At 39.5% G+C, this 13903-nt stretch overlaps 1 protein-coding gene and 1 long non-coding RNA gene across 2 annotated transcripts in view; both read right to left on the minus strand.

Moving 5' to 3' along the window:
- Positions 1–289: 289 nt before the first annotated feature.
- LOC133933343 (uncharacterized) lies at positions 290–3689 on the minus strand. The gene is made up of 2 exons (XR_009912055.1): positions 3634–3689; positions 290–2293 (listed from the first exon to the last, which is right to left on the minus strand). It is a non-coding gene; the product is annotated as an uncharacterized LOC133933343 (long non-coding RNA).
- Positions 3690–8749: 5060 nt separating this feature from the next.
- The window catches only part of LOC133934095 (tenascin-like), a gene marked incomplete in the record, with an annotated part of 5777 nt that continues 623 nt past the window's right edge, over positions 8750–13903 (minus strand). The window contains 3 exon segments of the mRNA XM_062381149.1: positions 8750–10222; positions 11132–11295; positions 11703–11864. Of these exon segments, the coding sequence (XP_062237133.1) occupies positions 10112–10222; positions 11132–11295; positions 11703–11864 (437 nt within the window).

A 13903-nucleotide genomic window follows, 5' to 3' on the forward strand; every position in this document is an offset into this window, starting at 1 on the left:
AGCACTTGGAGAACCAAAAAGTCCTAAATGACTGGAAGGTGAAATTTGCAGCTCTGCAGGAGAACTTCGAGGAGAAGCTGAGGTGCAGTGTCCTGGAAGAGGAGGCCAGCTTCCAGCAGAGAGAGTATCTGGAAAACAAGCTCAGGAAGACAGAGAATGGGTTTTTCGATGAGGCGAAGGAAGCCCAGAGCCTGCTACTGAAGAACATTCAGCATTAGGTACATTACATCAGATCATTATAGATCTTAAAGATATGGATTTTAAGTTTTTTTCATATTTAGACCCTGAGGAAGATTGATTGATTTTATTTTATTTGGACATGGACATGACAATGTCATTGGACGAACCAGATGCATTGTTTACAGTGTATTAGCATAAATGCTAGTTTACAACACCTGTCCACAGGAGGCTTTTTGAAAACAACAAAAGAAACTGAACAAGACAGAAACAAGATCAATTACTGATAAAAAACTGATAGTGATAATTAAAAAGAGTAAAAATGCAGTATACAGTATAGTACAGAGCAGCAATATAATGAGTTGAATATATATATATAGGCTACGTAGAGAACATAGGCAGCATGATCAAACAATAACCAGTTGTAAATTATTTGTGTGAGCACTGTTGATTTGATTTGAGCCGTTGTTTTAGTTCTCTGTTAAAAGTGTTGCTGTTAGTCTCTAGTTTTAGAATAGTGGGCAAGAGGTTCCATAGTTTTGCCCCCTTTGCAGAGAAGACAGACTGACCGAAAGATGTCCTGTGCATGGGAACAAGACAATCACCATTGATGGAGGCTCGTGTATTTGCCCGACGAGAGCTCTGACGTCTGATGGCCAATTCAGACAACAGTGGTGACACATGGTTATTTACACACTTGAAAAACAATTGAAGATGACTAAAATTAATAAAGTTATCAAAGGTGAAAAGGTTGTGTTTTTTTAGAATGCTGCAGTGATGCCATCTCATGGGTTTCCGATCCATGACTTTTATTGTCTGTTTGTATATTGAGAAGATAGGTTTTAATGCAGTAGAAGAAGCTTGTGACCATGATGTGATACAATATGACAAATGAGAAAATATCATAGCGTGCATAAATAATTTGGCCGTTTGACATGACAAGTCCCTTCTTATGAAACGGAAACAGTTTAGATTTAGTTTTGCCTTTTTTGCAACATACTTAATTTGCGTAACAAATTTTAAATTCTGATCCAGGATGATGCCCAGATATTTTACTTCATTTACTGATTCAATTAATTCATTTTTGATCCGTACCTTGAAAACATCGGTGATAGGCCTATTACGGATGGAGAAGCACATAGAGACGGTTTTCTTCACATTAATGGTCAACTGAGACAGCTCAAGCCATTTTGAAATGCTGAGTAATGCTTGTGTCAGGTGCTCACCTGCTAAGCTGGGTGTTTTACTGGACACATGGATAACAGTGTCATCAGCATACATTTGACATTTGAAAATGTTGACACTTTTGTTGTGTCTCTTTCTTTTCAGAATCTCACCTTTGAGACCGACTCGGACAATGTGAAGGTCGAAAATGAGAAAAAGGAGAAGAAAGAGCAACTGGAGAGAGAGAAGAAGGAGAAGATGGAGAGCATAGAACTGAAGAAGAGAGAAAAGAAGGACAAGAAAGAAACGAATAAGCAGGAAAAGAAAGCGCAACTGGAGAGAGAGAAGAAGGAGAAGAAGGAGAGCAAAGAACTGAAGAAGAGAAAGAAGAAGGAGAAGGAGGAGAAGGAGAAGTGGGGAAGTATGGGGAGGAGCAAGTGGTTCTCCTATTTTCTCCTATAAATCCGGAGCTAGATCTGTAGATATTTTCTTTAATCTACAAAAGAAAAGTTTCATCTAGAGCCAGAAGCGTCACATCTGAGCAATAGAAATCAGAAAAGCAGCGGGGAATGTTAACTTTTTTTCTACAGTCTCTGCCATTAATCAAAACCAAGCAGGAGCAGGATGTTCTTTTCCAAGGCTACAGTGGGAAGACAAATTGGTCCGTCTGCCGTTTCTGAGATCCATTTCTTCCTTCATGATTGTTGAATGTCCGTTGGAATGGGGATGAAAAGAGGGAAACGAACACTTGCTCTGTGATCGAGGGAACGACACTAAAACAAGTTTACTACGGACGGCAATATTCTATCGAATCGAGTTTTCCAAGTCAACAGCGGCGGAGATTATTGGGTGGAGTTGCAGCTAGGTCAGTTAATGACAGCTAACAGCGGCAGCGGCCTCAGAGCTGGCAGATCCACCGGAGTCAGCTTTTGGAGCTTTGTTGATCTCATCCCTGGAAGAGACGGATGATGGACATCACACCAACGTACACGTGGCCGTCCAAGTTGGTCAGAGCAGAGAAAGTGGTTAGAGAAGGAATAGTATAAAATATTAGTTTGAAGTCATTTATCAATGGCGTCTTAATGAAAGAAATATTCTGTCGACATATCTGCATTTAAGGACAAAATAAAGAAGTCATCTTTTGATAAAGTGTAAAAAGTTGTGGTTGTCAGGTTTTTGATTTATACGATAACCGGTTTTAATTATGACACAGGACTTGACAGTTGAGTATTTTATTCTTTTGTTTTGCTTTTTTCCCCTTTAAAGCTGTCAAGTTTTCAAACTAGTGATTTCTGGCTGGCTTTTTCCACATTTGCAACTCATGCAAGTAATTTCCTCTCTCAGGAGGAGTCGACTGTGATCCACCCAAGCGTTTCAGCTTTCATTTCCTTGGTATCCCAGATGAATCCTATTCTTTCGAGGGGCCTACCACATGCTTGAGAATGAATAAAACTTGTTGTACTCATGGTGAAACAGCCGACCAGATCCACCAGAGCTGGGGTCTCATTTATAAAAGAGTGCGTAGGATTCATACTGAATACGTACGTACAAAAGACGGAAATGGCGTACGCAAAAGATAATTCCGATTAATAAAACTGTGCGCACGCATACCTGACCAACAATGTTTGATTTATAAATCACAGTCCACCTTGAAACGTTCGTATGTGAATCCGTCTCCAAATCTGCCCTTCACACGCCCACTTTCAACCATAAATGGTCAATGCAAAGCACATCATGAATATCAAACGATGCTGCTGACCAATGGGTTTCCACCGTGAGTCCTGACGGAGTCACGGCATCAAGCGATGAGAAGAGGAAGTGAAACTTTCTGACACTGACATCGAGGTGTTTGTTCGTGAGGTGGAGGTGAAGAGCGACTTTATGGGACAGCAGTGATGTCACTAGTAAAGAAAATACAATGATACTCTGCCGCTGCTGCTGTGGATAACACAATGTGTGAGATCAGAAATCGCTGAACCCTTGCTTCCAGGGCCGGCCCTAGCACATTTGGCGCTCTAGGCAAGCTTCACTCCTGACTACACAATGTAAAGTAAACAATATACTATCGCGACCCACCTGCAAGACGACGAGCAGGTAAAATAAACACCTATACAGGCGAATGTAGCCCCGCCCACCTAGTGCGCGAGTGTCTCCCCTCACTGCCCAGCGGAGTTTCTAAGTTTTACCACTCTAAGTAGATAATCAAAACAACATCAACATGTCTCAATGACACTCGTGGTGATCAAGCGAAGCTTTAGGAGCTAACGTAGGTGACTCTCACCCACTACTGACCTGTAGAAGACAGGATGGAAGCAGCAGCAGTAAAGACACGGAGCATTCACTTCCTCATCCAGACTGCACCTGGCCAATATGGAGGACCATACATGACATAAGTAAAAGTAAATAAATAAATAAATGTATAAATAAATACAGAAATAAATGAATAAATAAAAATGGAAATGAATAAATAAATACAGAAATAAATAAATAAATATGTTAATACCAAAAGAAATGTCAAAAGAAATGTCTTAAATATATTTTAACATTTATTTTTTCCCTGATACATTTCCTTTGCATTTGCAGTGTCCTTATGCTAATGAGAAAGGCGGGCCTAACCGCAGTCTCATGCAGGATTGGTCACAGGAGTGTAATGATCCAGCCCTACTACTTCTGCCTTTCAATGCTGGTGTCCAGTAGCTGTTTGCAGCGTTGAGCCAGTTCACACTTAAAATGAACTAGTTCAAGTTCAGAGGGTTAGTTAAGGTTATTTTTTATTGGGATGATTTAGGTGTCAGTAGTCCTGACTGTGAGCGTCACGTCTCGTGTTGTACTGAGCACAAGGAGCGAGCCGAGAGGAGGAGGAGGAAACAGAAACTCCAGCTCGGTACAAACCACCTGCCGCCTCTGCTCTGATCATGAAGCCGCTGATCTCTGAGCAGATGTGACCAGAGAAACTCTGTGTTTCCACTGTTTCCACTGTTCCACAGAGTCACTAACTGGCTGTTTCACGGTGAAGAGCTCAAGTCTCAGTTACTGCCTGTGTCTCTGAGCGAGTGTGTGGCACAGCGCAGGGGCTGTGTGTGTGTGTAGCTCAGTTGACCAATCCTGCTCGAGACTGAGGTTAGGCCCGCCTTTCTCATTCGCATAAGGACACTGAAATCGAAAAATAAAAGTTGGAATAAATGTGGAAATAAATAAATAAATATGGAAATAAATGCAGAATTAAATAAATCAATGTCTTAAACTTATTTCCACATTTATTTATTTATTTCCACTTTTATTGCAACTTTTATTTATTTCCACATTTATTTATTTCCACATTTCAGTGTCCTTATGCTAATGAGAAAGGCGGGCTTAACCTCAGTCTCGAGCAGGATTGGTCAACTGAACTACACACACACACACACACAGCCCCTGCGCTCCGTCACACACTCGCTCAGAGACACGGGCAGTGACTGAGACTTGATCTCTTCACCGTGAAGCAGCCAGTTAGTGACTCTGTGGAACAGTGGAAACAGTGGAAACACAGAGCTTCTCTGGTCACATCTGCTCAGAGATCAGCGGCTTCATGATCAGAGCAGAGGCTGCAGGTGGTTTGTACCGAGCTGGAGTTTCTGTTTCCTCCTTCTCCTCATGGCTCGCTCATTGTGCTCAGTACAACACGAGACGTGACGCTCACAGTCAGGACTACTGACACCTAAATCATCCCAATAAAAAATAACCTTAACTAACCCTCTGAACTTGAACTAGTTCATTTTAAGTGTGAACTGGCTCAACGCTGCAAACAGCTACTGGACACCAGCATTGAAAGGCAGAAGTAGTAGGGCTGGATCATTACACTCCTGTGACCAATCCTGCATGAGACTGCGATTAGGCCCGCCTTTCTCATTAGCATAAGGACACTGCAAATGCAAAGGAAATGTATCAGGGAAAAAATAAATGTTAAAATATATTTAAGACATTTCTTTTGACATTTCTTTTGGTATTAACATATTTATTTATTTATTTCTGTATTTATTTATTTATTTCCATTTTTATTTATTCATTTATTTATTTATTTCTGTATTTATTTATACATTTATTTATTTATTTATTTTTACTTATGTCATGTATGGTCCTCCATAGGCCAAAGAGACAGTACGGGGTGCAACTGGTCCCGTGCCAAACGTTCCTCTTGAGAGCTGCTGTCATTCACTGATTTCTCTAATGAAACTACTTAAATTACTGTTAAAGTAATTAAATACAATATTTTTGGCCATACCACATATAGAAGGGGGCGCAAAAAACTCTGCCTAGCAAAAAGTAAATAAAAAACTTTTTTAATTTTTTTTGTTCGGCGCAGTTTTTGGCGCCCCCCTCTGAGTAGCGCCCTAGGCAACCGCCTGTGTCGCCTGTAGGAAAAACCGGCCCAGCTTGCTTCCTCCCCGTCCTTCCATTCGCATCCATAAAATGAGCAGAACCCCGCACTGGTATCATGGCAGTATTTATTCATTTACAACATCAGACTGATTCCCTCACATCAGTGGATCCTCACCTCCAGTTTGGGATATTATTTGGAAAGTTTCTTCATTTCTTGTAAGTGATCTCCTGTGCGCTCTGTGCGCTTCGTGTGCTCTGTGCACCTCGTGGCACAGTCACGTTCACTGCAGTGATTTGATGATACACGCACAGTGTTTGAACGTAATTTGCTGTTAGTTGTTCTATATATTTTTAAATTAACCCTTGTGTGGTGTTCATGTTTTAGTCACTCAGCCAATGTTCGTGGGTCTGGTGGACCCACCGCATTATTCGGTCTTTCAATCAATACAGCTACAACAATATATGTAAAAATACTTAACAGATGTTAACTTAATCCCAATAACAAGCAATATAAACAGCATATATGGTTAATATGTCATTTACCCCTGTTAAATCACATTCATGAATAAAATTGCTTTTCGTTTTTTGTGATAAAATGCAATTTAACAAAGAAACATCAATACAATCAAGATATGATTGGAAAAAACGATTGAAGTATTGATGTTCATTTATTGAATTTAATTAGAAATTGAACCCACTCAAGTCAGACTAGACACGAGCCCCAATGAACAGAAATTAAATGATTTTTGAAAAGATAACATTTTTGGAAGACAATGAAGGGGAAGAGTTTAGAAAATATGAAGATCTGGTTTCTGTCAATTCAGAGTCTGACAGTGAGTTTGGGTTAGAAGAAGATGAGATTGATCATCAACCAGTCAGAGGTGATTGAAATGTACAATTTAACACTTTACGTAGTCCTTGGTCCAGTGTGTGTGTGTGTGTGTGTGTTGACCTTGTAGTAGTTCATGATGCCATGTTTGCATGTGCTGTTCTTCATACACTCGCTGAAGTCAGATCAGGGGAGAACATACCATGACTCCCTGCACCCAGAAATATTCAACCCCCTCACCTCAAAACACATTATAGTAATGTGGATGACAGATAATGACAATAAATGACGAAAAACCTCATTAAACAACAAAAGATATTTATTGATACATATTTATAATTATTTTGACAACAGAAGTTGACTTAACTTTGAAGTTCAAATGAAAAATGTAACCCTTTTAACACATGTGCATGTGCAGTATTATTCAACCCCCAGCTTCAGTACTTTGTGACACATTCATTTAACTTTTATAACTTCTAAGAAATGTTTTTGGTAAGTGCTGACAAGCTTCTTACAGCTCTCAGTCAGAATCTTTGCCTATTTTTCACGTGCAAAAGCCTCTAGCTAAGTGATGTTTGATGGCTTCCATGCTGCAACTGCCTCTTTAAATCCCACCAAAGATTTTCAATCAGATTTAAACCTGTTCACTCTGAATGCAACTCCAGGACGTTCCAGGATCATTTTCTCAACCAAGCTTTGCTTGACTTGGAGGTGGGCTTTTGATCATTGTCTTTCTGGAAAGTCCAATGATCACCAAGGCTTAATTTGTCAACAGAAGGCATCACATTCCTCCTTAAAATGGCCTGGTATTTATGAGAATCCATGATGCCAGGTACAAGATTGCCAGTTCTTGCCTCAGAGAAACAGCCCAACATCATCAATGACCAACCTCCAGGCTTGACTGTGGGGATAGTATTCTTCTGGTCATAAGCCTGGCCTTTCGCATGGCAGACATACCGCTGGTCCATATGTCCAAACAGTTCCAGTTTGGTTTCATCAGTCCATAGAACTGTCGTCAAAACTCAGTCGTCCAAATTCCCCCTGGAATATTCTAGTCGACTTTTGATGTTCCTTGTGGTCAAGAGCTGAGTGCGTCTTGGAGTCCGGCCATGAAGTCCTTGTTTATTCAGTGCACGTCTTATAGTTGCCACTGAAACACTTGTACCAGCCTTCATCAGGTCATCCTGTAGGTGTCTTGCAGCGACACAGGGGTTTCTCCTAGTTGTTCTGACTAAGTTGCTGAGGGCCCTTGATGAAATGCTGTGCTTTCTTCCACGGCCAGGCAGGTTTGAAGCTGCTCCATAAGTTTTAAACTTCCTTATAATGCTCCCAATTGTGTCTCTTGGAATATACATTTTTGTAAAATCTTCTGATACCCAAGGCCCTTCAGGTTTGATGAAATAATCTCCTCTCTCAGCTTTTGTGGAAGCTCCTTTGTCTTTCCCATGATGCACCTCACCTTGAATACCTTAATTATGTTTCAACTCAACTTTAGGCCATAAAAACGGTCAGTGAGCTTTAAAAACAACTATATTATATATGGGTTGAATGATTGTGACATGGCTATCTTAAAATATACTGTTACACACAAATACTACATCGTGGATTTTTTTGTGTTGATGTTAAGTATTACTCAACTCATAAATAAGTAATCCGAAGCAGAATCTTGCTCTTTGATGGGGTTGAATATTTCTGATTGCAACTGTACATGGGAGGTTTGGAGTGATCCTGCTGAAGTTCAATTATCAAGTTTGGTCAGTTTTCAGATTCTGTCATTTGACCATCAGACAAAGAAAGAGGAAAAAACAATGATTTCTAAAGTCAGGGATTTATTTGATTCGATACACATACAAAATCTGCCAAACTTTTTAGAAGTGATACTTAAACTTGACAAAAAAAGAGTTATTCAATTTAAAATAATATTTCATTTAGTTTTATTTTATTGTATTAAAATGATCATAAAATTACCTTTCTAATGCTCAAAAACCAAAAAGTACTGACACAGGACCAGTGATAATTGTTCATCTTACTCAGTAGGTGCACCAGTGATATAAATCTATTTATGAATGGAAAATTGAAATTGATTATTTGATCATGACCTAAAACAAATGAATGGAGCAAAATCAAAAAGACCCGTGGACCCTGAGTTGGGATGTTCTTTGTTTTGAATGCACCTTTATCTTCATCATGGACATGAAATAAATAAATCTCCTGCACATCTTCCTTTTTAAACAAACTGTTTATTGTAATACAGCTTACAGAGAAACACTTGTTCATCCAGTTATAAACAAACAAAACAATAAAAACCGACTTAATTTACACAGGCATTCTTTAGAAGGTCAGTGGTTTAGTATCCTGCCATAGCAGGGGATGGGGGAAGGGGGCAGGGGGTAGGTGGGGGTGGGGGGGGGGGGGGGTAGAAACAGTAACTAGTTCTCTAGTTTGGGCCTGTTCAAACACTATTTATATCAACATAAGCATAGAGATTTAACCATTTCAACTGGAATTCAAGTTGGCCTTTTTTCATGTTTTGAGCATCAACATATTTTGTGTGAACAACACATAACATTCTCTTGTTGCACATATACAGTATGTACTGTATTCACATTTTGCAAAAACAAAAGAAAGAACAACGTAATCACCGCGTTTCATTACATACTCAATAATAGGTCCTGCCTTCGGATTCATGAGAGAAACGAACAAATTGAAAACACCTCTGCTTTTCTTTTTCTCGGTTCTTTCGGGTTTTTTTAAACACAGCACTGTGGCTGTAGCATGAATCGATACATTGCCGTCCAGGTAGACATGGGATGTGGCCAGTAAAATACTTTGATATAGATTTTTTTATCCTCTTTACACTTGCATCTCTTATCACTTCAGATGTTGGCTTGTGTTGAGGGAGATGAAGGAACCAGGGGAGGATAAAGTGACACTGACACAAGTGAAGTCGCACAAAGACAAACAAATGGCAAGTTAGATGGAGATATCTGACATCTGAATACTGCCATCTGAGGAATATCCCTTTTTCGAATGTTTAAATCAGATGCATACATGTACCGGACTGTACACGGAACAAAGTGATAATCCTTCTAAATTATCACTCTGTTATCAGTTTTAGCAAAGACACCCTGAACCTAAACAAGACCACATTGTGCCATAAACAGCCTCTCTGAAATACCCCAAACGTGGCTTGGATGTGACATGCTTAACTGTATAGAAAAAAATACCCGAGCTGCACTCACGCCTGCCCACAAATGCTGCAACATGAGAGAGAGGACCCGAATCAGGTGAGGTGGAGTTGTTTCTGCTCTCTTTGGTGCGTGAGTTGAATCTGCGTGGGATTGAATTGAATTCCAGTTTGTAACATGCACAATTTCCACAACCGCAGGTGTCATGGAGTCATGGTGGATCTCTGAGCAAATGGGAGGAAATCTGGTTTTGTGAGGAAACAGCAGGGCTCTTGGCAGTGGCTTTGGTTGCTGCTGGGTGGATGGATGGGTTGCATGTGTGTATTCAAGATGGTTTTTTGGGGGGGGGAGTCAAGACAGAGAAGTAACGATGTTGTTGTTAGTGGTTGGTCATTTATGATCGTTTCCTCCTCCCCTCCAGGTTCCTGAAGTTGGAGGGCCTGATCTTCATATCCGCAAACTCAATCGAGTGCTCATGGCCTTTCCAGTGGAACCAGTTCACACCCTGTGGAAGACGAGACAAATCATCTTACGTTAATTATATGGAGAGAAGGACAGGTCATGGGTAGGTTTTTTTCTTATCACACATTGACATTATAGCAAAAAAACGTAGTTTCATTCAATGTGATAAGGAGTGATACATGTGCTGGACAGGAAGCATGAGGCGCTCCCTTTGTTAAATGTGTGTTGGTGAGAGGTGAAGATGACTGACCCTTCCTTACACTTGCTTCTTCTCTTCACTATACAAGGATAGGGGAGATGTTTCCCACTCTCTACTACAGGATGTATTCTTTACATGTCAGTGTATCTGATTTAGTGGCATCTAGTGTTGAAGTTGCATATTTCAACCAACTAAAATGCTCATATCACACCTTGAAGCTGAACCGCCAGCGCCTTCAGGTGACAGCAATGTGACCATGTGCAACATATAAGGGCTCATTTTAATCTAATGAAAACACAGTGATTATTAGTTTCCATTGATTTGCCACTAAAAACATAATAATTGAAAATATATATTGGATTTCTGCTGATGTTTTTAAATTTTACTTAATTGTGTCCACCCTAATTCTGAACTAAAATTATTTATTTTCACCCTTAACATTTTTAACACAGATTTCACCTTTAACCCTGGTGCGTCTTTACAGTTCCTGAGGAGACATCACCTCAACATCAGCTGAGTCAACGCCCCAAAGCACAATGTCAGAGAACATATGTGGTTTGGGTTAGAAAGACAGTGTAATTTAAAAACATCAGGGCCAAACAGCCTCCTGCACTGTAATGAACATTTGGCATCAGACAGTCCTACAGATACTGAGCTGACCAAAGAAGCCCTTCCCTCATCTGTTAAAGTAATGGAGGATTCCTCAGTGACTCGCTGCATCACAACTTCAAAAACAGAGAGAGTGAACTGTACCTTGCTGTGGCTGTTATCTCCATATCGTCCCATGAGGTTGACACGGTGACAGTTTTTATACCAGAAGGCCCCCTTATAGGACAGGGCACAGTTGGTGACAGCAATGTCATTGTCATGGTCGTAGGTGGAGAATGGACGGCCGTGGTGGTAGGTCATGGAGTCGCCTACAAACAGGATAGAGAGAGAGAGAGAGAGCGCATCTATGAAATGAACAGTGGTAGAGGATGCACATTGTAACAAAAACATAGCATTTACCATAAACCTTTTCACTACCTGGCCACTATATCTGCAACAGACACACATTGTTCATAGCATAAATAGGTTTATACATTTAATACACAGAACATTATACAAATGTTCCTTAATTTGGATGAATACACACAGGATTATTGATAATGTATTCATTTGACCAACAAAAGTACTAATTTCCCATTTTAGAACTCATGACCTAAGAAAAATTAATACATATATGAATCTATAACTTTGTTAGCAGTTTTAAAGGTTTTCTTCAGACAGAACCAGTGGACTTGAACTAAAGCATTGTGTACATGGCTGCAGGAGTCATCTTTACCTGCTGTTCCACTGTATCCTCCTACATGGACCTTGTAGCGGGTTCGAGGTTCAGACACAGAGAACTTGTCGTACTGAGCGTAGGCTGCTTCACCCTTGTCTCTCAGGTCCACCCGCAGCTCGTACTGACCTCCAGCTGTGATCTTATGTAGGTTGGACAGACCTGAGGGAAGGAGGAGATGATATATATGATATAAATATTGATTTTGATGTATAATATATCACAAGATTTTATCTTGAGATAACAAAATAATATTAATATGGTATTAATATAACTCAATCATATTTGATAACTGATAACTAGCTGGAATGAAGTTTATATGTTTTAAGAATTTCATCTGAATCCAATCAAAAGAATTTCATAATTAAAACATCTGCATTGACTTTTGCACCTGTTCCAGTTGTCTCATATTGTAGTCTTATAATTTCACTCCTTTTCATCATTGATGCAGGAATTCAGCTCATATCATCCTAAACAGCCACTATTGAAGCAAACTTATTTATGGACCCCCCAAAAAATTGTTTTGTAATTGGCCACATGGTGGCACTGCCACATCAGTTTCTGACTGAGTGAAGCTTTTAACCAGTAGTATGCTGTCTGCCAAATGTAATTTCTGTCCTTCAACAGTTTTTGAGTTTTATGCTAAATTATTCATTAATCTAGGGCTTATGTAGCCTAGTCATGCTATTCATTTTCAAAGTGGAATCATCTTTCAAGCCATCACTCTGTGGGACTATTATCCACTTGGTAAATCTACATGAGACTCAGACTGGTCTCAATCTGAACACTTCACCCACATTTAGTTGCAACTGAATGAAGCAGAGTATTAGTAGTTTGTAATTATCTGACCACACTGGCAAACGCTTGTTTTACGCATTCCTTGTAAAGAACCATAAAAAAAAACTATTAATAAATCTTATGAAATCAAGTGACAGATATAACTAACAGAGATCAGCACCTAGAGTCCTAGAATGTTTCCCTTATATCTGAGCAGCATTTTAGCTTTAGAACAAATTTTTCTAGATGAGAGCATGTCAGACCAGCCGAGCATTATTAGAGGAAAATCGGAAAATAAAGAGAACATTATAGACAACTTTTCTACAATGAGTCAGTCTACAGATCTGTGTTTGTACATTTTTCAATGAATTTATAATCACAAAAAGGGTGTGGTGGAACTGTGTGTTGTGATCTGATGTTTGATAGAAATTACCCAGCCAGAATTCATCGTTCATGTCACCAAAGCCGCCCGTGTAATTCTTCCAGTTACGGAAAAACTCCAGTTTCCCGCTCTGACGTCTTAGGAAAATCTGCAAAGGAAACAACAATAACTAATGAATATTGTCAGGGTGTGTTTTATACAATCAGCTGATATATTTACGATTTTGTTTAACACAGCAAGCAGACAATACAGAGGCCCTGAGAGGTACGTGAAAACTGTTATTTAATTTATATCTGGCCAAAGACAAAAACATTTTTAAACAAAAACAAAATAAAAACTGAAAATACCTTTTAACTAACCAGAAAAACAAAAACACACAATAGAGTACGTAATGTAGCTTATGTTTAGATCAAAGGCCGAAAATATCACCTGGAAGAAAAGGTAAATGCTTTAGTCCTTCTAGACATAACAATATCCTGATGCAATATTTCCTCTCTTTTCACATCTTAAAGAAGAAATCAATAAATCAATGGTCCTGCCATAATGCTACCCTTTCAGGGCTTCCATACTACACATTTAGCAAATGTAAGTCACTGACCTAATAAACCTTGAATGGTAAATGTTCTACATTTATGTTTAGAACTTTTCTAGTCTCTTTGACCTTTCACAGTGTTTTACAGTAAGGGTCATATTCACCCATTCATCCCTGTCCCTTCATGAAAACATATCGGTCAATCTATCAAATTGTATTTGTATAGCCCATATTCACAAATCGCAATTTTTCTCATACGGCTTTTAATATGGTGTGACATCCTCTGTCCTTAACCCTCAACAAAGAGTAAGGAAAAACTTTTATCAGTGTAAAATGAACGTAGAAAACCTCAGAGCCACATGTGAGGGATCCCTCACCTTAGTCGACAGAAGGTGTAGGAAAACATCAGAAAGATAAGGGTATTTGCAATATATGAGGGGAAGTTTGGGGTTGATCCAACCCCCCGTTCTCTAAATACTGGACAACCCACTCTACCTCCTGAAGTTACAC

This window comes from Platichthys flesus, chromosome 3 (genome assembly GCF_949316205.1).
Source record: "Platichthys flesus chromosome 3, fPlaFle2.1, whole genome shotgun sequence".
Classification (NCBI taxonomy): Eukaryota; Metazoa; Chordata; class Actinopteri; order Pleuronectiformes; family Pleuronectidae; genus Platichthys; species Platichthys flesus.